The sequence below is a fragment of the Cucumis melo genome, chromosome 6 (genome assembly GCF_025177605.1).
Source record: "Cucumis melo cultivar AY chromosome 6, USDA_Cmelo_AY_1.0, whole genome shotgun sequence".
Classification (NCBI taxonomy): Eukaryota; Viridiplantae; Streptophyta; class Magnoliopsida; order Cucurbitales; family Cucurbitaceae; genus Cucumis; species Cucumis melo.
Genome location: NC_066862.1, coordinates 7,512,425 through 7,536,680, shown reverse-complemented (window position 1 = coordinate 7,536,680; position 24,256 = coordinate 7,512,425). Strand labels below are relative to the sequence as shown.

The 24,256-nt window shown below is 34.5% G+C and overlaps 3 protein-coding genes across 10 annotated transcripts; all 3 read right to left on the bottom strand.

Moving 5' to 3' along the window:
• Positions 1-1,537: 1,537 nt before the first annotated feature.
• LOC103484089 (kinetochore protein NDC80 homolog) lies at positions 1,538-6,209 on the bottom strand. Its single transcript, XM_008441027.3, has 5 exons — positions 5,072-6,209; positions 4,035-4,281; positions 3,789-3,935; positions 1,835-2,039; positions 1,538-1,733 (listed from the first exon to the last, which is right to left on the bottom strand). The coding sequence occupies exons 1-4, from the start codon at positions 6,169-6,171 to the stop codon at positions 1,836-1,838; spliced, it is 1,698 nt and encodes a 565-aa protein (XP_008439249.1). The 5' UTR covers positions 6,172-6,209; the 3' UTR covers positions 1,538-1,733; position 1,835.
• A 2,139-nt stretch (positions 6,210-8,348) lies between these two features.
• Positions 8,349-17,531, bottom strand: LOC103484088 (cleavage and polyadenylation specificity factor subunit 2). The gene is made up of 18 exons (XM_008441025.3): positions 17,189-17,531; positions 16,681-16,849; positions 15,956-16,052; positions 13,820-13,946; positions 13,614-13,729; positions 13,360-13,454; positions 13,110-13,261; positions 12,806-12,863; positions 12,610-12,717; positions 11,851-12,097; positions 10,622-10,806; positions 10,053-10,145; positions 9,713-9,811; positions 9,307-9,438; positions 9,180-9,224; positions 8,907-9,074; positions 8,709-8,783; positions 8,349-8,539 (listed from the first exon to the last, which is right to left on the bottom strand). The coding sequence occupies exons 1-18, from the start codon at positions 17,335-17,337 to the stop codon at positions 8,438-8,440; spliced, it is 2,217 nt and encodes a 738-aa protein (XP_008439247.1). The 5' UTR covers positions 17,338-17,531; the 3' UTR covers positions 8,349-8,437.
• A 614-nt stretch (positions 17,532-18,145) lies between these two features.
• On the bottom strand, positions 18,146-23,606 carry LOC103484087 (signal peptide peptidase-like 1). Of its 8 annotated transcripts, none has more exons than XM_008441018.3 (5): positions 23,432-23,606; positions 23,065-23,185; positions 21,535-22,453; positions 19,576-19,773; positions 18,146-18,605 (listed from the first exon to the last, which is right to left on the bottom strand). In XM_008441018.3, exons 3-5 carry the CDS (start codon positions 22,330-22,332, stop codon positions 18,492-18,494), a joined length of 1,110 nt encoding a protein of 369 aa, XP_008439240.1. In that variant the 5' UTR covers positions 22,333-22,453; positions 23,065-23,185; positions 23,432-23,606; the 3' UTR covers positions 18,146-18,491. The 8 variants fall into 8 exon arrangements, with proteins under 8 accessions (XP_008439240.1, XP_008439241.1, XP_008439245.1 ...); XM_008441019.3 differs by having other exon boundaries at positions 23,085-23,185; positions 23,432-23,600; XM_008441023.3 differs by having other exon boundaries at positions 23,108-23,185; positions 23,432-23,600.
• Between the last annotated feature and the right edge of the window lie 650 nt (positions 23,607-24,256).

Here is a 24,256-nt window from a genome sequence, read left to right as displayed (position 1 = left end):
TAGTACGAATTACACACATTTCTTTGGAAAAATGGCAAAACAAGATTTTTTCTGCAAGCTTTTTTTTTTTTTGAATTATAGCAAAATGCCTCACTTGCACGTGTTACAATTTTTCGTTATCTTAAAATGCCATCAAAGTATCTTTATTAAATCTTAATTATATTTTGGCTTTCCTATATTATAAAATCACAAAATCTCATATAGCCTTTTTTTTTTTTTCACTTGGGAAAGGTGCATTAAAACCCTCTTCATGTATCCAATCTCCATAAGTTCGCTCCTCATCTCACCTACATTTTCTTTAATTTGGTTTTTAAATTTTAAAGGAATTGAACTTTTTCCTCACATGTTAAATCTGAAATCAAATTAAATATTCTTTTCTTAAGACTCTAGCTTCAAGTGAGTAAAGTTAGCTATTACAACCTACTCCATGTTCGGAATTCCAATTATAATAGTTGATGTATCAAGCAAAATTACCAGTTCATATTTACCATTTTTCTCTCGTCATCTTTATCCCTCTTTGTTATAGTGTTTACTATATCCAACTAAATTAGCTACTACTCCAACACATCATTGATATATTCCTCGAACTATAACAACCTGCTAATAACCAACACAATATCTCATAGAAAGATTTTAAAGTTTGAAGCGTAGAGTACAATAAAAGCACACCTTCTATTGTCATAAAAAACTTCTAGCTGAGACCTTGTCATCATATCAAATAGAAAGATAACCATAACCAGATTTTCTTTATACCCAAATCAAGAGGCAAAAAGGAAAGAACGTGCAGACATTGATCTCTTCATGTTCATAGCAAAAACAATGAAGACCTTAACTTTATGGATCGCATAGTTGTCCTGTTCCAAATCCAAGTAGAAAAATCATGGATTTCTTTGACTAACTTTAGATGTGTAAGTTTCTGTTAAGCACTTTGTAGCTCTGAGGAATATCTTTTACATTTGTTTCTTCTTTTCTAAAATCTTATTGATCTCTCTCTCAGTCAAAGATTAGGCTATGTGATGTTTCTTCCTATGTGAAGTTCTTAGGTTAGGCTACAACCCAACACAGTTATGACTCATTTGACAATGAGAGGCCTCTAAACTTATGTAAATATGGTATAATGAAACTTCAAAATAATTAATTGATCCAATTCCTATATATCTATACCAACAAAAGTCTGAAGAAGTTCTAAATTGGACGCTCTTCAGAAATTCTATGCGGGGTGAACACAAATTATGTGGAATAGACCCCATTGCTGTAGTTATAATAATGTCACATAAAGGAAAATTCAGAGTCCAACACGAACAGTTAACAAATGGAAGAAAACTTTGACGTTCCAAAAAGGCATTTCGATTGCAATTATCTCAGTAATCAGAAATTCAAGCCTTGAGTAAAAAAAAACCTTATACTACAATCATAAACGGATAAAAAATTTCAAATCGAAGGTAATTGGAACAGAAAAGCAAAAAAATAAATATTACACCAGAAACTTGATTGTCTTTTTTAGAGGTATTAAAACCAACGGTGCTTCTAAACTTTAGCAAAGAAAAAAAGCAAATCTCAAATCCAATATATTCTTTTTTTATATAAACAAGCGCTTCATTGAGAAAGAAGGAAGAAATACAAGGCATACAAAAAAGGAGGCCAACTAAGAAAGTTATTGTTAGAAGAGTAATTACAAAAGATCTTTGATGTCGAAGCCTAAAATAGAATATGGAATATCACCAAGGACCAATCTTGTTCCCCATATAGAATTCAAACTTCCGTTAGAATTCATTCTTTGAAATTAATAAAGTGATTTATGGAAAACAAACTTTTAACGAAAGCTAAAGCGTACCTTATTCTACCGGCATAGAATTCTTGAAAGCCTCAGAGATACCGGCAGCAGCCTTTGAGAGGCAGCTTTCCATATCTGAAATTTTGCAGCTAACAACTGCTTTATATTGTGAGACAGAGTCGAGACATGAAAGTAGTTCACGAGCACACATATGAATTTCTTCTTCTTCTTGCTTTGTTGCTTCCTGATTCGCCAGTTTGGCATTCTTCACAAAACCAACAACAGATCACAATAAGAGAGGAGGAGATTCTAGCATCAACTATAAATTAACTAAGCGAAAATGAGGTAACTAGGTGTAATACAAGATACGATGATATGGTGCAATGCTTACAGAAATCTTCGAGAAGACTGACTTGGTTGTGTCAATGAAAGATTGATTACCAGTCCATCTAGATTTCTTCCAAAATATAGAAAGAAATTTAAACTCCAAACATGCATTTGGTTTTTAGTTTTTAATAAATTGTACTTGGTTTTTTACAATTTCTTAATCATAGTTTTCATGCTTTCAAGATAAACATCTTGGCCAAATGCCAAAAACAAAAATAACTTTTAGAAACTACTTTTTCAGTTTTCAAAACTTGACTTCAATTTTTGAAAACACTCCTAAAAGTAGACAACAAAATAAAAAATCGAATTGGTAGAATTGTGTTTATAAATTTAGTTCTCGAGGACCAAAAACCAAATGGTTATCTAACTTATAAGGGGATTGAAGTATCCATCAAGCTTTATTCTCATTGCCCCTAAATATGCGAATTAGAATTTTGTTTGGTCCCCTAAGTTCAACAACTTACATTCTAGTCCCATTCCTCCAAGAAATTGTTCTAGAAGATGCTTGGATTGTTAGTTAACTAACTAAAGGATGATTTGACAGTTAACTTGCTGACTAGATTTGTAAACGTGATTCTCTTTTCTTTCCCTACCCTTGTTTTTCCTTCTTTTCTCCTCTTCTAGTAAGTATGCAACTGCTAGCATTGGATTGATTTCAAAGGGGATAACATCTTATCTGGAAGGATAAGTACGAGATCATGGAGCCAATCAAAGGTGAATGTATCCGTTAGACCCCAAATATTGCATACATATAAAAGAAGGGGCAGAAAAGGGATTTGACAGTGATGATGGTAATTCAGGGAGCTGAGAGAGAAAGAAAACATCAGAGGGCCCACTGTGGGTAAGGGGTAATTATAGAGAATTTTTAGGGATTGCTGTTTTTAGGTTTTATATTGTCTTAGCCTTCATAGGAGAAGTTTCCAGTCTTCTCAAAGGTGCTGGACATTATTGTTATTACTGTTTTCCGGACTTCTTGATATCAGGTTGTGTATATTTTGATCTTTATTATCAATAAAGAATATCAGAGTACTGTCTCTGTTCGTCTTGTTGGGGATTCTTCACACTCATGTGCATGCACCCTTTCCTCACTCGCACAAATCTTAGGCGTGCAATGTTTGGAGTCCTATATAACTTATTTTCTTATATGAAGTGTTGTTGAAAGCTTTGGGAGAAGAAAGAGTGAGAGGTATGGGCAAAGACAAAAGTGTATTTTTTAATGAAGGAAGGTGAATGAATTTTTGCACTCAGATAAAAGGAGAAGGAGCAAATGAGGAAGAAGGGTAGGAAAAGAAAGAAAAATGCCACATAAGCTAAAAAATTTCCAACTCATTTGAAAAATTATATTACCCGCTAAATTATCATTCAAATAGTCAACTAAGTTTAGTACTATTTCTTAAAGGCATAGGACTAAAAATATCAGTAAGGGATCGAATAGAAACTTAGTTGAAATTCAAGGGCTAACAGTGTTATTTACCCACAGATATAATAGCCCCCTACAAAGTCAACTGATCATCAGGGTTACCAAAAGAAAGGGAAAAAATCGGTCAACTCCTCCCACCCAACCCAATAATGATAATAATAATAATAATAATAAATAAAGGGAATAATTGTGGTAAAGCATTAATACCTTCAAACTCTCTTCTGCTTCTCCTTCCACAAGATCTAAGTTATGAGCTTCTTGTTGAAAATCCTCCACCATCTTCTTAGATTCCGTGGAGCATCTTAAAATATAATCTCGCATTTCATCTTTTAAGGAGATTAGTTTTGTTTCATGCTGGAAGAAAGAAACCATTTAAACGATCAGCAAAACATCTTGTACGAGTTAATTCCTACCAGCCAAGCAAACCCCTCATTTATTTTGTCATGTCCTTACTTCATTAATATGGGATTGAAGAGAAGCGATCTGATTGCGTTTAGAGTCAATTTTAGCAGTATTTTCACTTGATTGCTGCCTGAGAGAAATCAACTCTTCCAACTTCATCATAGAACTTCTCCTTATGTCCTCCGCAAAGGAATCAAGTGCAGGCTTAACGGTTGACTTATAGTCAATCCCCATCACATCAGCTGGTGTCGACCCCTTTGCATTCAGAACATACTGATGACAACTATCGAGCTTTAATCTAATAACAACAAATAGAAGTTGTATTAACAAAGTAATTATGCTGAGTCGGTAAGAAAAAGGTTCCCGTTAGTATAAGGGGCTATTGAATTTTGTTATTGATTAACCCTTTATACTCATAGGTATCATTTGAGATGGATAAGTACCATATGATGTGAAATTCACAAAAATAAAATAAGAGGAGAAGAAATGCATTACTAACAATCAAATCAAGAAACTATAAAATAAACTACATTCTTGAAAAGCAATACCTATAATTCGAAAAAAAAGATCAGATTAAGTAAATGTTGGATACAATACCTTAATTAACTTGATGAAAACATTTGAATCGTGAATGTAGAAAGATTCAACAAACTTCACGGTAGTTCAATTTTACCAATAGTTTGTTTTAAAATTTCAATTTATCAACATAAATGATAAGTATGATTTGGGATGACCAATATTTCTAGTATCTTTACAATGCTGGACGACATACTTTCCCCTGAATATGTGGAAGACTATGGAGGTGATATACCATAGCTATGAACATTAGATTTTTAAAATGTTCTCATAACGTAGTCGGCTGAAAACAGAAAGTTGGAACTTGATAGCAGATATCCCAAATAAATCAATACATTTAAAACTTCTTCTCAATTGATAAGATTCTTGTCAAGAATGATTTCAAAAGAACGAACTAGAAGTAGTGGAAATAAACTTAAACTTGGTTCTACAGGATGGAAGTATTAAGTTTGAGATATTTGAAAACAAGAACTAAATGATACTAACAATAAGAAAAGTGAAAGAGGAGCAACCTTCTCATCGCCTGGTTACATTCCATTGCAATGGCCTCAAGCTCCTTAAATTTATTTCCTAGAGTTGCATCAAGATCCCATGACTTCTCCTCCCACGAGTTCCTCGAGACTTCGGCATCACCGATGTCCCTCTCAACAGCCTGCAATTCTCTTCTCATCCTTTCCACATCTCTAGGATTAAACAATTGAGACTCCACCCTCTTCTTCAGCTCTTCATTCTCTTCACAAATCTTATTTCTCTCCTCCATTTTAACTTCCAACTCCTTTTCCTTTTCCTCCAAGAGTTTCTTCATTTCCTGCATCTTCTCACTGTAGCCCGCGATCATGGTATGGAACTTCTTCACATCCTCTTCAAGCAAACTCTGCTGCTTCTCAAGAACCTCCCTCTGCGAGGGATCTGACCGCAAGGCCTCGACCTTGGCTTCGAGCACCTTAACTTCCTCCTCCAGTTCCTTCAAGCTTTCACATGAATCATCCCTCGTTTTCTTCAACCTCTCCATAAACTCCTGATCTAAAGCCTCCACCGAATCGTCATCCCCGCGCATATAATGCAAATAGCTATTCAGCACATATATATTCACATCGTGACCCATAAAAACGGGATTCGAATCATTTGCTAGGTTATAGTTATAAAGAGCAACCTGAACAAGCCAGTGAAGTAGTGCAAGAATTTGGTACCACTGGTGAGGAGCAGGAGGGGTCTTGAGGATATTCTTGTTAATTTTGAAGGGATACCCAAGGGATTTGAGAAGGATGGGGAGATCATCCTCAAGCTTAGTGGGAGGATAATCGAGACATTGAAGAAGCAGATTAATAGTTTCAGTGAGATCTTTGAGGGAAGGGGGAGAGAAGGGTTTGAATGTTACGTTAAAGGAGTGAGAAAAGAGCTCCTTGAGAGAGGAATTGATGGTGTTGACAGTGGAAATTTGAACGGCTCGTTCTTTGTACATGTCGATGGAGGCGGAGGGGGGACGAGACATTCCGATGGAAGAAGGGCGGCTACTGGCAAAGCTGACATCGGAATCGCGGCGGAATTGGGGAGTAGGGGGTGGCGGAGGATTGAAAGACGCCTTTGGACGGCGGCGGCCTGTGCCCTTCATATTTGTCTCCGGCGGGTACTTCGTTGGGTTTACAAAATTTCAATTTGAGAGATGATATTGGTAAAGGGAGGGAAATTTTATTCTTATGCCACGTCAGTCACGCCAATTGTTGAAATTACCATGACAGCAAATAACTTTTCCTTATTTACGAAAGCGCCATCCCATTCCTCTGTTACTCTATTTCATAATTTATACTCAATTTTTAATTTTCATTGCTTCATCGTCCACATAGTGAGTATGTTTCATTCAAAGTTTCATAATATGAACAGAGACATTCTTATTCCTTAAGTAATTAATTGGAATGGGCTCTCTTTAAATTAATTAAGTATGGGTATTTTCAATTTTGTTTTAATTTTTTGATTGACTTCATACTTAGTGATGTAAATTGAAGAATAGCTTGATTTTTTTTCTATTTTAAATTTGAGTATAACGAGGATACTTTCCTTTTTTTTCTAGAAAAAATAAAACTATGGTTCAAATACCAACAATCATATGTCATTGACCCCTAAAAAACAAGGGACGTTTTTGGACTCGATACAGTCGTGCAGAATGGACAGTTGATTGCTGCTCTTTCACTTCTTCTTCACCATGCGTCTCTTCTCAATGAAGGGAATAAGGTATGACGCTTTTGGCAGACTTGAGGAGAATTAAAGACCTTGAAGAAGTGGTTCACAAATTCTATTCCATGTATTTTGCTTTTTCTCCTTTTGGTGTTTGCATGCAAAGTGCTTAAATCTTGTTGCAAAGCTTGTTTTTGTAAGTTTTTGTTTTGCTCCTAGAAACTATAATAGGGTGGTTCATAATTTGCCAAACCATGCTATTGTTAACTCCACTTCGAATACATAGTTTGTTTTTTTTATTTTTCCTCTTAGGTTTCCATCCTTGTTGAGACAAAGATAAGTTGAGTTTGACTCTTTGGTTTAGTATATTGATCTTTCCTCTGAAAAGAAACCTTAAAAATAAAAGAAAAAACTGAAAAGAAGCCTTAAAAATAAAAGAAAAAATTGAAACTGAAAGACATGTTTACGTGGAAAAACCTTTATGTCAAATAAGTAATTTTGGACAATTTTGGGCCCGTTTGGTAATGTTCCTATTCTCTGTTTCTTGTTCCCTGTTTCCTGTTTCTTCTTTTTTTAGAACAAGAAACAGTAATGCGTTTGATAACTGTTTCTATTTCTTGTTTCTCGAAAAAAAAGAAACAGAAACAAAAAAAAAGTGTTTGATAACTGTTTCTTGTTTATTGATTTTCTTCTAGATTTATTTTTTATTTTTCACATCTACTTCAATTAAACATTAAACAAAAATATAGGTCTATCCATCAAATATAACAAATAAAATTATCAAAAGTTTATTCATTTAATACGAAGAAGTATCAATGCACGAATAAAAATAATAACATAAACATAAAATTATATTTATCCTTCAAATGTTACCAAATTTGATTGGCAATATCATCTCTCACTCAGGCAATTTCTCTTTTTAACCCATCAATTTTTACAATCTCATCGTTATTTGGTGACATCTAGAATTTAATATTAATTTTAAAGTAAGTTATTATGTCTTCAATATTCAGAATTGAAAGAAACAAAACAAAATTTAACCTTTAACTCTTAACCTATGATGCTTTAGAGAAAAACCCACAACGAAGCAACAAAGTTGTCTCTTTCAAAAAAGAAATTTTCAAATAAATCAATGGTCCAAAGGGTTGAGTATTAACAAAATGAACTATTTTTAGGTTAACAACAATTTAGAGTTAAAAAAAAGGTGAAATCTTCCCGTTCCTCTCCCACTTAACAAACCGACCCCACTAGAAAATTTGAAAAATACTATTTAGAGTTATCAACTAACAAGTCACAAAATCATCTACTAATGAAGATAGATCTTCCTGCCAAATTTAAAGATTTTGATTCCTCAAACTTGACAAGCTTCATGAGCAACAATATTTCAATTCCAAGGACGAGAAGGAATATATATTAGTTTCTTTTTCTTTTTTTAGCACTGGTAAAGTAATTCGAAACAAATCCTTATTGTGATTCACTTACATTTTCCCTGAACATGCAGCTTGTTTTGCGAGCAACTGTTTAGACCAACGAAATTATAGTACCCAGAAAAGAAAAAAAAAAAAGAGGGGAAATATTATGTCTAATTTCAGACATGAAACATACCTCAAAAACACATTTGAGAAAGAGAAAAAAATCAATACATTTCCAACTAGGCAATTCAAATTGGTGGGGAGATATCTTCCATGTTCAACGAGGTTTCTCAATTATAGCAAATAAAATTGTGAATACAAAAGTTCCCGAATTTTATAATAATCCTCACATAACGGCCCTTCAATGACAACTTGCTGTGTACCAGAACCACCACCCTGCATAAATTGAATGTACTGGGTTTAATGTTTATGCTTAGAAGCAAAGCAAATATGCATTTCGTTTGTGGCATGAAGCTGAAACATGGTTCAAATTCAATAAGCATTGAAAAGAGTCACATTCAAATTTATTTATTTATTTTCCTTCATTTTTCTAAGAAGTTCTAACCTTTTGACTTGCATCTGTAACCTTGCGTAGGGTGACATACTCGCCACATCTCAAAGCACCCCCAGCAAATTCAACCTGCAATGCATATAGAATGGCAATATTGTTCACTTTTCTTATTAAATTGCAGATTTTAGTGTATATACATATCAAAAAGGAGATATTTGTTTTTTCTCCTAGGGGGTCCATAAGCAAAGGTACCTGTATTCCCTTGCTGGCAAGAAATTGTTTGAAGTCGGCCATTTTTAAATCACCAACAAGAACAGATTTATGAGGCGCAGGAGCCTTTGAGAGAGGAAGTAAAGACAACGTTCCATTCTCAGTCTTCCCTACTTCAGCATCGAGCCAAGCGATTTCATAATCCCCAAGCTGTATTTGAAATTACGTCAGATATCATTGGAAAGACTGCTTACACTAATGCAAAATACAAGCTAATTTTGGAAGGAAATTTGCATGGATGCCAAAAAACTTTACCTTCTTAAACAGCACATTACTCATCAGCTTCTCTGAAAGTTGTACCTGAAATTCAAGAATTAGAGATCTTTTAGTCTCAGTATATGAAATGATAACCTGAAAAGGAAATGAAGAGTCTTGACTGTACCTTATATGCACACAAATCAGAAGTAACATCGATCGTTTCTTCAACTTGGGGGGCATAGACATGGGGGCAGACATTTTTAAGGCAATGTTGTTTAAGATGCTCGGTTGCCTCTGCGGTTCCATGCACCAAAACCTTCAAATAACAATGTAAATAACTAAGCAAAATCAACCAGTTGAATTGTTGATTAAAGTATTTTTTGTTGTAACAGGAACATGTATAGTGAAACAACAAAAAACTATGGCAAGTACATGGGATAAGGGAATTTAAAATCCGATCAACTCAGAAAAATTTTCAGAACACACCAACTTAGTTTAGCTGAACAAAACTTTCTTCCTACAATCAATAGTTATAAAGCCACATGCTTATTCATGCCCAACGCAAGTGCAGTTGTAAGAAAACACCATACAAGCTTCAATGGAGCAACGTGGGAGAGTATTGATTTAATTGATCTCCCATCTGAACGACCTTCAAAATCCATGTAATGCAATGAGCATTTAACTTGGACCTGAAAAGGGAAATTGCAGAAACATTTATTGCTTCAGTCAATAGATAAACAACTTGATTGTATCATCACATTGGTCAAAGGAAAGATGATCGACGGAAAGCAAAATTAAGCATTTGAAGAAAAAAGGGATTGATCCGAATATATCTATATATAGTGGTGACAGTAACATTAAATACACATTTGTATGACTTCAGCCGACCAATATAAACCACAACAGATATTTAACAGGAGATCAACTTACTGTCAATTCATTAGATACAACTTTCGAAGGCTTCATATCTAGAATCAAGTTAGCAGCAGTTTCATCTAGTTTTCCATCAACGTCCCCACCAGCCTGTAAGCATGATTCTTGTAAAGAAGCAATTCATCCAAATGACAAAGGGCATATAATTCAAGTTCATTTGACAGTGAATTCTACCAACTATATGAATTGGCTACATGGACGCAATTTTACTTTTACTTGGTTGTTTCCAGTAATTTGATAGCAGTTCTTTTGCTGGTATTTTTCGTTACTCCCAATGTTGGCTTCTCTTCAATACAAACAATAACAGACACCAACCACCCCCCCCCCCGAGGAGGAGGAGGCTTCTCAACCAACCATAAGAGAGAAGAAAAGAAAAGAAAAGAAAAAGAATCTCATTCTCATAACCCAACCCAAAAAGGATATTGCATTCCCAAATGTTAATTAACAAATTAGTCTGTACTTTTCTACTTTAAAAACAAAACAAATCAGTTTCCTAAACTAGACTTACTATATGAACCCACAGCCTATCAACAATTTCACATTTCATTTCAGTCAAATCATCTTACATGCATTGCTGCTTGGTCCATGTCTTCATCCTTAATTACATAATCGTCAGGATTGATTACTTCACCAAAATCATCCCATGCAGAGGTGTTTTCATAGAAGGGAAACATTGGAGCAACGCTGGTTGAAGGAGGAACAAAACCATCAATTAATATGTCTCTGTATGCACCTCCATGTGAACTCCCGACTGCAAGATACAACCAGACGGCCAATCAATTCCACTAAAAAATATTAAAACAAATGTTTAAAAAATCCAATAATAAATAAATAACTTCCATAGGCATGTATTGGGAATTGCCACAGTTTAAACCACTAGACACCCATTAGCCAAATATGATGAAATCCAGAGAGATATTGGATGGAACTCAATTCCAACACAGGTATATGATAGTAAGAATGATGAATTTTATTGCATTTCAATAGAACTTGTTACAATATAGAAACTGAATTGAAGAATGCCTTCAATTCGTGAAACTCTCTCCCTCAAATCTGTAACATATCTCTCAAGGTTGAACAGAATGACTCACTCAAATTCTGCCTGCTAATTCCCTCTTCTAATGTCCTATTTATAACTTTCTGTTCTACCCAATGGCCTCCACTACTATTAGTTACACTTCAACCGTCTTTCTTAACAAATTTTGTAACTACTTACTCAACTAACTATTCTTCTTTCTTCTGCTATACTGATGGATTACCTGTGGTCTATCAATTTTACAATAAAGTGAAAAAAAAAATGGAAATTGATTAAAAGCAAATAATAAATCACAGATCATTTGACAATTCCAGTGAAGATTAGGATACTCTTTTCCAGTGTCACTGAAAGACATGCTGCATGCATGTTCGGAGGATGAAGAAAAGTTAATGAGACCTTCAACTAAAAAACCAGGCGTTGTCCAATAGACCCTACATAATAGTTGGGCCTCAGGGATAACTATAGTATTTCTAAGATTCAATTTTGTCCATTGGTATTTAAAACTAACCAAAAAAAGAACTAAGATCGAAGTAGAAACCTGACACATCAGAGTGGCAAAGTAATAACATGGCTAACGTGTCCATGATAGAGTTTGAGAAAACATTTTGCTAAATATTTCTGTAACCAAATTAACAAAATCCCACTTTCACTTAAAATATATTTTCCAATTCATTAGATAGATTGGATGTCCATAATTTCCTTACTGAAAAAAGTTTCATGTGTCCAGAAAACTGCAGTTATCAATCATCATATTCATACCATCTGGTGCTGCATTACTGCTAGCATCAATGATCATTGGATCGCCAGTATCATTATCAGCTCCATGAGATGCTTTAGATTGTTCCTCCTTAAGCAAACTAGCCTTAAGAGCTTCTTCCTTTTTCCTGTTTTGCTCTTCTTCATAAGCAATAAGCTCATCTCCAGTCAACGGGACTCTCTTAGACACAGTTACCTTAACAGCTTTGGGAGGTGGATCAGCTTGAAGCATGCGGGCCAAAGTGCCAAACTACATTTTCCAACTGATGGGGTTATGCATTCACAATAAAGTGTAGAAGTTATAAGAGTTAAAAAGAAACGTGCAGTTCAGCGAGTACATAGAGAAGGTGAAGATAGAAAGAAAGAACAGAGGTAAAAAAAATTATGTTTCGACTTCCAAGCACCGTCATATCAAGACATGCACAAGGCACTAAGAGTATACTTAAAGTAGACTACCACCAAGTAACTGACTATTGTTAGAAAAACCATCTACTAAAAGATTAAAGAAAAAGGAGATTAGGCATATCCTTGAAAATAACAAAGAAACTCTGAATAAGATTACTTAATTTTCTATGAAGATGAAACTCTAGTCCTGTGGAAGACATTTAAAAAATGGAAACAACGGCATTTATGCAAGGGTAATAAAGAAATTTTGGAGAGCAGTTACTGAGCTCCAAGGAGTGAAGATAAACAGAAAACCAAAACAGGAAAATCACTGTTGATCTGGAGTGCTAATCATGTAAAAAAGTTACTAAAGAATACCTGGCCTCTTTCAGAAAAAAGGACGAGGTTTTTGGCATCCATTGCCCAGTCAACAAAAATGTCATGTGAGTAACCAGCTTCCAAACTAGCCATTGATGCTAGAACAACCTATAAGAGAACCCACATGGATAACTCAATTAAACCTCAAGCAAAAGGAGGTAAACGTTAGGCAAATTAACAATTTGTTGCAATCAACCTTTGGACCATCTGGAGCATTATCAAGTTCACTTTTGTTGATTAGAAGGGTAACATGTCTGCAAGATTTAAAACAACAGCCTCGTAAGAGTTCTGGGTTCCATTTGTATCACTTCACACGGAACTCTGCTACACTAAAATTATCTCAGTTTTTTTAATCAAAGGTAACTAGAGCATGTTACCAAGTGTGAAATATATAACTTCAACCCTCAATGGTAACTGCCCCCTGTTTCTAACTCCTTTCTTCTTAAATGTATTAGTTTCCTATCAAAAGATAAAAATGTAACACTTGAAAGAATACTTACTTGAGAAGAAAAGCGTTGTTCCGTGTGTGTTCAAAAGACTTTGCTATTGTATCACTCATCCACTCTAGGAAACTCTTGATATAATCAATTGTGCTGGATGCAACGTAAGTTAAAAAGAAAATGGGATAATTTAAACTTTCCTCTTCCCAGTACTGCAATAATAACAATGAGACAGTGAATATAACTGCGCAACTAATGCAACCAAAAAGAGAAGAAAAGACGAGAGGATATTTATCTTTCCCCAACTAACCCATTCCAAAATTTGAATAAGCTCCAGCACGCGCCCAGCAGTATCAACAGGAAGTAAGACATTTCCATTAGCTCTTAAGGTCTTCTGAATAGTATCTATATTAATCAAAATGGTAGCTTTCATCAATAATTCTTGGTAAAAATGACTAAGCATCCTTAAGAAAGGATTATTAGAATACACTTTCTTTGCTACAAGTAAGGCATGGAGGGGGAGAATGAGGCAAGAAATGGAATCTCTGGCAGGATCCTAAGTACCTCCAAATTCTTTGTCCTTCTGACGTCTGTAAGGCTGATTATTTAGAGCATTATATGCATCAGTTATCAATACAGCAGGTCGCACGAATGACTCTAGAATGGTTCCATTCAGATGCCTAAAAGTAAGTTAAATAAGTATTGTGCATCAAACTTTTGTGTCAGTTATCTTTCCGGAAGTGTGGTGCATGTAACAACATTCACTATACCTTTCCTTGCGGTGGTTGAAGTCAACGGCATATATAACATCTTCTCCATCCTTAGTTATCTTCCATAGCGTTCCCCCCAATAGATGCCCAGCCACATGAGGTGCAATAACTATTCCCTCTCCTTTGCCTGTGATAAAATATTAGAGACGAGAAAAAGGGAGGGGAAAATAGTTACCTACAATTTATAAAGTATCACATCTTACATAGCCTTCATGTATATTTTTACTTATTCTCAATGAAAGATGGTTTCTTCATCCATAAAATTCACAAAGTACCACATCGCTACATGAACTACGGAAAATGAACAATTCAATCCAAGTAGTGGGCCATGTTAATATAAGTGAATGCTTGACACTCCAACACTAATTGGACACTCAAACTCAATTGTCAAATCGTTTATTTATATATATATTGTCTAATTTTAAAGGCTTCTTGAATGTTGGGCAAAATAAGTTTAAAAAATTAAGCGTATAGCACAAACTTATTTAATTTTGCAAAAATGACAGGAAAAAGTCAAATCCACATGATACACTTGATACACCACTTATACACTGCTAATATACACTTGATACACTATTGATATACACTTTGATACATTGATAATCCTGTGATATACACTAGATATACTTGATACACCTTTGATTCTAATAAACACTTGATATACTTGATACACCTCTGATTCTAATAAACATTTGATACACTTGATATACATGTGATACACATTGAATATACACTTGCTACACATGATATGTACTTAATATAAACTTGGTACACATTTGATACACACTTGAAATACAAAATATTTGAATTTATGATAAAAAGTTTTGAATTTTGTTAAAGGATTAGGAGAAGAAAACTATATATTTGTTGTAAAAATATAAACCATAAACACATATTATTATAACCCAAACTAAAATAATCTACACCTTAAACACAAACTATTATAATTCAACTATAATAACCTAAGACTAAAATAACTCAGTCCTTACCTCAAACTCTCCTTAAAAAGTGTTTAATGTCTTTTTACCCTAAAGTTAATAGAGATCAACTTATTTACAAAAATATCACATTGCTTTATTTATCCAAATGTTATTAGGCATATTTACTTAATTTCCATTAAATTAAAAACCTTTAGTATTTTGTCAATGTATATCAATATGTGTACCTACCAGTGCATCATGTGTATATCGGGTGTATCAAGTGCGCTGGACTTTTTTTTGCTATATCTACAAAATGAAAAAAGTGTGTGACAAGCTAGCAAATTCCTAAACTCAAATTGCCACCCACTACAATTTCCCTAATTTTAAACACTATGCAAACGCCGAGCTTGGTCACCTAAGCTTGTAACTCGAATGAAGGCATAGAAGAAAATGGAACATGAGCCCAAATTTCGGTGTCAGGTCTAATAGGCTTCATTCTAGGCCAGCCTTTTTCAAGCAAAGAGATGGGACGTGTGGTTTGGGCATAAAACCACATCACATAGCCCTTAAAGCAAAGGGGAACGTGTCAGGCTAGCTCACCTAGCAATGACAACCTCCTGCTCTATGCAGAAAAGAAAAACACTACAAACAAGCTAAAGCACGAGGATACAACAAAATAAGAGAGCAAAGGAATTTATGAGAATAAGAGGCAAAAGCTTTGAAGTATAAAAAAAAGTACACAAAAGGAGGGGGAGATAAAGGAGATCAAATATCAAACACTTGAGCATATCAAGGGTATGGACGTGTTCTATACCAAATTTTCTTATTGAATAAAGATAAATATTTCAATCTGGCTTTCCATTCCTTTAATAAGCTTTTTCTTTATATGTATATAAAATGTAGCATCTTTGGAAGCACGTCATTGGCTTCTATAATTTCCTATAGATGACATTTTTTAACTCCTATAGTTTCCATGTAGATGTCCTATGGTTCTTTCTCTTTTGTTTTCTTTTTTTCTTTTTAGCTCGAAAAGGGACAGTCATTGCTGTAACATGTCATGTGGCATGTTTGTGCTTTCCAGAAGAATAATTGAATGGTTTTCCAAGATACATCTGGTGGGGTCATCAGTATCAACACTACACAATGATTAGGCAAACAAGAGAAAGAGGGATCGATTAACTTTGATCGAACAATAATCAAGAACAAGAATAACCACCTGAAAGATGATGATTCTGGGAGTATGTTAGTCTGGTTATAACTTGGAAAGCAGAATCGATATCATCCAGTGTAAAAAGATCAAACTCCGACACTTGCTGCAAAGGGGAAGGGGACGTTTCCATATGGAAACACACAGCACAAAGACAGTTAAGAAGACCCAATTTAATGAAAAGCTATTGTATATGAAATACCAATCAGGAATCCATGGTAAATTTGTGATGTAGAGATTATTATTCTGACTTGAATAACAAAATAAATCTGCCAATCGATTAGTATCCATATTCTAACAAAATACATAATTTGGATCTGCTAATGATTTCCCACCCTCACCAAACCACAAGCAATAAAGAAAAAATAAAATACTTTAAGACTACATATAGCAAAAATTCAAGGGTCCAAGCCCATATATATACTTGCAAGCGATGACTTACCTATATAAGTTACTGAATAAATATAATACTTAAATTAACAAAAACTTGCAAGGTCACGCATCACTCATATAATCGTAGGAGTCTGCCACACTCTCAAGGCGCAAAAAGCACTCCTTACTTTACCGCACTCCAAGCTTACTATAGCAAGATCTATTCTATAGGTCGTACAACTTGGTCCTTGAATACTAAAGAAAGTTGAGGGTAAGTACTTTTTTAAAGTCCACTAAGTAGTGGCTTGTTTTGATTTGGTTAGTTAATACATTAAGAACCAAATGACACAAAAAACCTTTACCTTCCTTGCGATGAACTGATCATACATTGTAAGGAGACCCAATCGGTACACGGGTTCAGTGGAAAAAACTGGAGCAGAAAGTCCAAGTTGTTTCATGGCATAAGGAAGGGCCCCTAGGTGAAGTGTATCAGGATGTGATATCAAAACTGCATCAATCGTGGATGCCACCCTGAAATACCACAATTACGTATTAAGAGCGAGAATTAAACAAAATGTAGCCCATTCCTTGAGAACCCTTTTAACCAATGAGTTATTATTCATTCCTATCCTTCTAATCCACAAAAACTATCCAATTCAAAAGTAAGTAGAAGCTCCAATGAAGCATTTCAGTGATTTCCTCAGCAACCTAACACGTTTCAAAATCGGCAAAAACCGCTAGGTATCACTGATTTCCTTACGTAGCCAGTATCAGTAACCTTTCACATGTCATTCAGTAACTTCGATACATGGGAAGTTACGAATTCAGCTGAAACAAAGAAAATTAGGAAGAAATGTTGAGAAAGAAAACCTGGATAAAGGTTGAAGAAGAGCAGGATCGAAGTGGTCGTTCCAACCACAGTCGATAAGGAAGTTGAAGTCGTCAACGGAGACCAAATAGGATAGAGGATTTTCATTGTACACCCCACAAAGTGGTGTCACCTGAACAGAGGTTCCCATTGCTATGAAGCTCCAAGCTCTCTGAAGCTCTCTGCTACTCCCTTCGTTTTGAAGGAAGAAGGAGAAGGTATTAGGGAAAATGGCGGGGCGGTGTCTTTTTCTTTTTTTCTTTTTCTTTCCTCTATCAAACCACACGTCGTCGTTCTGATAGGTGTGGGATTCTGGAAATCCTTCTCTTTTTTCTTTTTCTTTTTCTTTTTTTTTTTTTTTTTTTTTTTTTTGCTTTTTTTATAAAAATTTTGGAGTCTACATCCTTGATTTGTATTTAATAAAAATTACGCAAGCTAATTGAAAATTATAAGATTCTAATTTCTTCTGTCTATTTTATAAATAATGATTTATATTATAATTTAGGGAATAGCTAGGTCTGTAACGTTTCATTAAAAGATAGCAAATATTTCTTCTGAGTATTACTCAAAGTTACAGTTTTGATAAAACCAACATTATTCAAATGACATATAAAGGTGTTGTCAACCACAGAATTTACAATTCGATTCTTCTCCTAAATTCGATTCTTCTCCCTTCTACTCAAAATAACAAACCTCAAAGTTCAAAGTATGTTGCGCATGTCTGTCTTAAATTGAGATACCACAACTATATTCAATTAACATCTATCTTTATTCATACATGATTACTATTTTCATTTGTACATTGTTACAATAAAGTTGAACTTTTTAAACCTATATCAAAAATGAGCTTGACTTGGTGATATTAACATAACCTCCATAAAAGTCGAAAATAATCCCCACCCCTATGAACATTCAAAAAAAGTTACAACTAAATCCAACGGTTCACAACGTTCACAATCTTGTATGAGAATCAAAAGAGAATAATGTTTAATATATAAACATTAGGGATGGATACGCATACATCAAATGTCCCAAGATACACCCCAATTGTTCCATAATTCTCTTTCAAAAGTGGGAATGAAGTCGGAGTTAACTCTTTTTTCCCCTTCATCCACAACAGAATTGAAGCATTTTTCCCCCTTTTCATTGATGAGTTGGACATTTAAACAGAATTTTTGTAAAGGGCGTTCAATTTCATACAAATGACAAAATGTTTTAAAAGGATAAGCATTTGATACAGCAAATGACTTTACAACTCATATTCATGAACAAAAGGGGTATTGCACGGAAGATGAGGTGAGTGTTTCAAACTACTTCTACGACTTTATCATTGGGGTTCGGCGAGGGACCTTCCCATAACTCCAAAAAATCCTTCCTTATCCAAGATATTGCAATAACAGGTCCTAATGTAGAAGGAACCTGCAGATAACATTATGAATACATGAGCAAGAAGCGGTCAAGTAACAGTGGTGAAGAAAAGACGAATCAGCAATTAACAACAAACAATAATCCAGGAAAAGAGTGTTGTGTTTATATGGTGGGATTGATCATATGGGATCTCTCTATCTCATTCTCAAAATACTCCAAAAGCTACCTAGAAAAAATGTCAGTTTTTACGTATTTTGAAAGTATTTATAACAACAATAACTCGGACGTAAAATACCAACAAAAGTTCAGCTCAACTGACATCTAAGAACAAGAGATCCCGGGTTCAAATAACCCACTCACAATTTGTACAAAAGATAAATAAATAAAATAACTCGGATGTAAAATGATCCAGATTTCAGACTATTTCATAATCCCAAAAGGCATAGGGTAGTTGCAAATATAACAATACGCATAACATGATGCAAAAGAATTCGTAAATATAGCAAAATTTAGATCCAACTCTCGAGGTCTATCAGTGATGGACTATATAGTTGGTATGATTCTACTATCAATCGAGCCTATCGTGATAGATTTTGCTATATTTGCAATTTTTTTTAAAAAATGTTATACGTTTGATTATCGGCCCTAAAAGTACGACCCATCTCAATTACCCTGTGACAAAAGACCTATGAAGCATATCATATCAGATATAATGTGTTAATATATTGGAAACGTAATATTACAATTGCAGATGTGCATATCAGATTTTCAACCCAAAAGAAATTTTTTATGTTTATGGTAGCTTTAATGTATTATTTAATGAAAGAGAATTTAAAGAACAATAACCCAGGATGTAAAAAAAATTCCAAAACTTCAAGCTCTCTAAGAAAGTCACTTAACTAACTTGAAAACTTCAGAAATGTGGAGGAGAACAGAGAATCATAAATCTCTTTCCAATAATCTATAACCCTTATAAGAATATGCATACATGAATGACATACAAAAGATGAAACGGCATTACCAGATACAATAGAGCGGGTTGAGGTGAGTGAGTCAAAACACCAGCTGCTAGAGCGGTCACCAGCCCAATGGCATATCCAGGCAGGGCATACCAAATGTACTTGTGGCCCCTTGTATGGATATCTAAGAGGTTGACTGTATCCCTACTTTTCCGATGGTCGAAACAGAGAACTAGAGCTAGAAACATGGCAGGAATTGCCTACAATGTGAAAGAACCAAACGTCAAACAAAAACCACCTTAAAAAACAGTGCAACTGATCAAGACAAAAGAGTAAGAAGAGGTAACGATCACACAACAAAATCAAATGGAATAGAATTTGCACCAAACCTTCAACAACATGGTATCAAGTTGCTAGGGGATGTTTAAACCGCCAACTGTACTTGAACAACATTATCCCTAAAGTTTTTAAATAATCCAAAAAGATTTTTGCACCTCCTACATTCACCGGATTCAAGATCAAATACTATGTTGAATCCTCAAGCATAAAAGAAACCTCAGAAGGTTAACATCCAAAACAAGTAGCTCAAGTTTTACTGAGAGCAAGCAATGGCTAACAATGTCACCACTGTAATAAACCAGATGCAAAAAGATCGGACAGTTTGTTTTCTTTTTTTGTTGGGGGTGGGGGGAGTAACCAATTTTCACCAGCCTTCAGAAACACAAGCCACAGCAATTATTTCTCCTTTTGCTTTACTGTGTTGTAAATTCACCCCCCCCCCCCCCCCCCCCCGAAAAAAACAAACAAATAGTATAGTCCATAAATTAAGGTCTCCTCTGTAATCACCCTTAGTGGCTGGGGTCTTCCCCTTCCTTTTGTGTATCAATTATCAATCAAATCTATTGTTGCTAAATAAAAGTATATTGGCATGAAGCTACAATTAGATATGACCATATAACATTAAAAAAAGAATAAAATAAAAACCTACAGCGAAAAAAAACACAAACGAGCTAAATACCCTAACTTGGTCCTCAGTGCTCATCTAAGGCCGGTGGCTTATGGGCAAAAAGAATGAGGCATCACATTTCCTCTTCTCTAATTCCAGGAGTAATTTATGATTATGATATAAAGAAATTGTTCTTTCTTTGTTAGTGAACCTTTCCCGGATATATACGAAGTTCCCCTTTCTTTTACATTGATAATCACTCTTTCAACATGCAAAAAGATTCTTTAGACTCAATTCATTGTCAGAGTTTTTTTCTTTTCTTGTCTTTCCTTTCCTTGAAATAGATTAGAGAGAAATGGAAGAGTTCTTAAGAATGATAAAAGATCCACTGGGCACTTTCAGAATGTTTTCATTTCATAACTTGGTGGAAACATGTGCTCCTTTTTGTCATTGTAGTTTTGATTTTTGAAATGCATTGAGGCTTTCATCCCCTCTGTAATGTCATGATTTCAGTTATATCAGATGTTCCTATGTAAGCACATACACACCAAAATATGTGATTTTATAACACTTTTTGGGTTCAAAATTATTGAGGAGAAGATTCAAACCTCTGATTTTTTAATCAAGGATAATTGCTTTACCTGAGCTATCCCAACTCCCAAGAATCCAAGATTGCAGTGATTCACGATATTTGTTTAACTTGGAAGAGAAGGATGTATTTTTATTTTATAGATATAAAACCTCACAGAAATAAATCCCTAAATATCCAGATGCAGGCGAGAAACAAAGAATGCACATTATTGATATAATAGAGTCTAATGTTGAGTGGAAGGATTTTCTGACCTTGATTAAAATTGTAATCGTATTTTAACGGGAGGCAGCTAAGTTCATGAAGTCTTTCTAATTAAAATTATAATTGTATTTTAACGGGAGGCAGCTAAGTTCATGAAGTCTTTCTAATGAAAGATGAGATAAACAAATGGATGCGCAAAACTGAAGAAAACAACAATATTGACAACTATTGCTGGAGGAACTTACATGAAGAAAGATAGTGCAAGGAAATACAATTGCATACCATATCACCGAGTCCAAGCATCATGAAATCAGTGGCATTTTTTCCCGGAATGACTCCACCAAGTAAGTTCCTTGGGAAAACTATCTTGACAGGTAACTCCAGCTTCTTAGTTATCAATTGCAGCCCAGGAAGACTCAGACTATTAGCAACTGTGTGAACAGGATTTGATGCTTGCTGAGTTGCTACAGATACCATTACATTTGCCCCAAAGAATCTCTCAGAGAAGAAGACCCAGAATATATCATATACAAAGAGACAAACTAGGAGCATTGCACATACTTTAACATTAGGGAGACGCACATGGCTGACAAATGCAACACATATTGAAATTCCTAACAAATTATTTAGTATCCAATGCCCAGAAACAAGCCAAGCTGCAACTAAACCAGAACATGCCAACAACAATAAGCCTTGAATACGTGTAAATGACTTGGAACAACACCTTGATACATAAGGATCAGCCAATCCAAACTGGGACTTCAAATACGCCATGTAAGGAGATAAACAGAAGAAGAGGGATGAAACAGAAGCAACTGCCGTGAATGCAGTAAGAAGTTGGGACACAGAAGAAAACAGGTAGAACATCAAAAGCAAACTGCAAGAACTCATAACTGGGATCATTAGTGCTTGGGATCTATCTAAGGTAATGGATGCTTCTGAAAAGTCACGGTTTCGCTCCATTTCCTTCCCATAATTTAGGGCCCGGAAAGCAGATCCAAATGTAACAGCCACTGCAGTCACAATGAGAGTGGCAGGTGCAGGTTCAAGCAAATATAGAAGTTTCCATAAAGACTCCATAATGAACTAATTGCAATTCTCCAACTTTGTTGTCAATTTTAAAACTCCTAAAATTGTAAATTTGGCAACCAAAGTTGCATTCTTTCTCTGATGTAAGCTTGACCAGAGAAATTCATGCAACCTGCAAGACCAAAAGCAGTTGTTAATTAACTAAATAAAACACACAGAGACAAATATACAGTTAAACAAAAGCAAGAGTTATCTTCAAAACAAACATGAAAAAGAAAGAAAGGTCCTGCCTGCACAACCATTTGATTTGATACTACTAGAGGATAAGCGAAAATGTTCAAACTATAAGCTGAACCGGGTTGTTGAAGAAGCTTAGGATTAATTGTTTCGGAAAATGATTATTGACGAGCCCAGTGATGATGATAGTAGATAAAGTGTGAATAGTACAACAGAATTTCCGTAAGAAGGTAAATCAAATTGCTCCATTCAAATACATCAAGAGATTTCCTCTTAACTCAAAAATCTGTTGAAACATGACTCAAATATGAAGAACCGTTTAAATGCTCCCTTTCAATGATCCACTATTTAAGGCCTCAGTGAAAAGAGTAGTAGCGTAAACGGATATGCAATAAACAAATGTTAAGAAAATTCCAAAATAATCAAATTACAATCACTTTCTAGAAAGATTGCCATCCTTAGCTTTGCATTTCAAACGAATAGCTCCCACAATCAATTCAGTCAGTTACCACTAAATCAGTAGACAAAATGCAAAATGAGAATTACCCCAAAAACCAAAAAATTACCCACGGTTATATCATCTACCAACCGTCGTAAGGCTTCAAATATTAGTTTCTCGAAACAATCCCTCGTTTTCCTCAGTAGCCAGACAGGAGGTCAACAGGACCTGGAAATGCAACTCCCATTACGCTTCCAATGGAAACACCGGTCAATTGACAATATTCATCCAGAGACAAAGATATATCTAGGGTAAAAACATTAAAGCAATGAAATCCTACGCGTATTTGTAGTGATAACAAGCGCATACATAGAATCATTATACGTACATAACAAGCGATCAAAATTGTAGAAAGAAAAGAAGATTACAAAATTAGGGTTCGTGGAAAGGAGAGGATTAAGGAAGAAGACTAACCTTGGACTTTGAAGCTGTTCGAACTCAGGAGGTTCCCTATTAGCCACACTGAAGTTTGATCAAACAAATCTATTTGCTCGAAGTGGGAAAGCTCAATGGTAAAGGAAATTTATTTCGCTGAAGTACATAGCAACCCTTATTCGGTTGTAATGTAAACACCAAAGTATTTGAATTATTATTGTTTTTTTTTTCTTTCATGTAATTACTCTCAATCAATATTTTACAAACATTTATAAAAAAGACCAATTTTTCATATTTATTAATTACAGATATATATATATATTTTTTTTTTCCGTTTATGCAATGAAGTATTTAGAAATTAAAATATAGGAAAAAATTAGTTTTAGTCTTATCTTGCTTGTCCTTAAATTTTAAAATGTTATCCTTTCTACCTAAGATTTGAATTTTATTTTTAATAGGTCCTATATTTCAAAATGTACTTTTGAATATTGATATTTATTTTAATTTTTCATTAAATACTCATTTTTATTGAGTTTAGTGTTAGTATTCGTTGATTGGTTTTTAGAAAAATCAAATTAAATTAGTATTTCCCTTATTTTCTTTTTTTGTCTTTCAATTTTTTCTTTTTTTTTTTCTTTTTTAAGAAAAATCACATCATAACTATTTTAAATTAATTTTACAAAAGATGATGTGAATTACAAATGTGCATATTATTTGAAAACTTGAGAGCAAAAGGCTAAAATGTTGAATACCAGACACAAATCAAATTTAAACTCCCACCCAAAAGAAAATGTAACTGAAATTTAGACAAAAATAATAATAATAATTAAAGTCATAACTTATTTTTTCGAGAATATGATATAG

What these genes read in the sequence shown, in the direction of transcription:
- LOC103484089 (XM_008441027.3), bottom strand. Translation starts at nt 6,171, where the DNA reads ATGAAGGGCACAGGCCGCCGCCGTCCAAAGGCGTCTTTCAATCCTCCG. An exon ending in TGTAACCAGGCGATGAGAAG is followed by an intron (nt 4,282 to 5,071) that starts GTTGCTCCTCTT and finishes TGTTGTTATTAG; the next exon opens with ATTAAAGCTCGATAGTTGTC. An exon ending in AAGCAGAAGAGAGTTTGAAG is followed by an intron (nt 2,040 to 3,788) that starts GTATTAATGCTT and finishes GGTTTTGTGAAG; the next exon opens with AATGCCAAACTGGCGAATCA.
- LOC103484088 (XM_008441025.3), bottom strand. Translation starts at nt 17,337, where the DNA reads ATGGGAACCTCTGTTCAGGTGACACCACTTTGTGGGGTGTACAATGAA. An exon ending in ATGCTCCAGATGGTCCAAAG is followed by an intron (nt 12,718 to 12,805) that starts GTTGATTGCAAC and finishes GTTCTCTTATAG; the next exon opens with GTTGTTCTAGCATCAATGGC. An exon ending in GTAATGTGCTGTTTAAGAAG is followed by an intron (nt 9,075 to 9,179) that starts GTAAAGTTTTTT and finishes TTTCAAATACAG; the next exon opens with CTTGGGGATTATGAAATCGC.
- LOC103484087 (XM_008441018.3), bottom strand. Translation starts at nt 22,332, where the DNA reads ATGGAGTCTTTATGGAAACTTCTATATTTGCTTGAACCTGCACCTGCC. An exon ending in TGCTTGGACTCGGTGATATG is followed by an intron (nt 19,774 to 21,534) that starts GTATGCAATTGT and finishes TTCACATTGTAG; the next exon opens with GCAATTCCTGCCATGTTTCT. An exon ending in AACCCGCTCTATTGTATCTG is followed by an intron (nt 18,606 to 19,575) that starts GTAATGCCGTTT and finishes TGTTATCTGCAG; the next exon opens with GTTCCTTCTACATTAGGACC.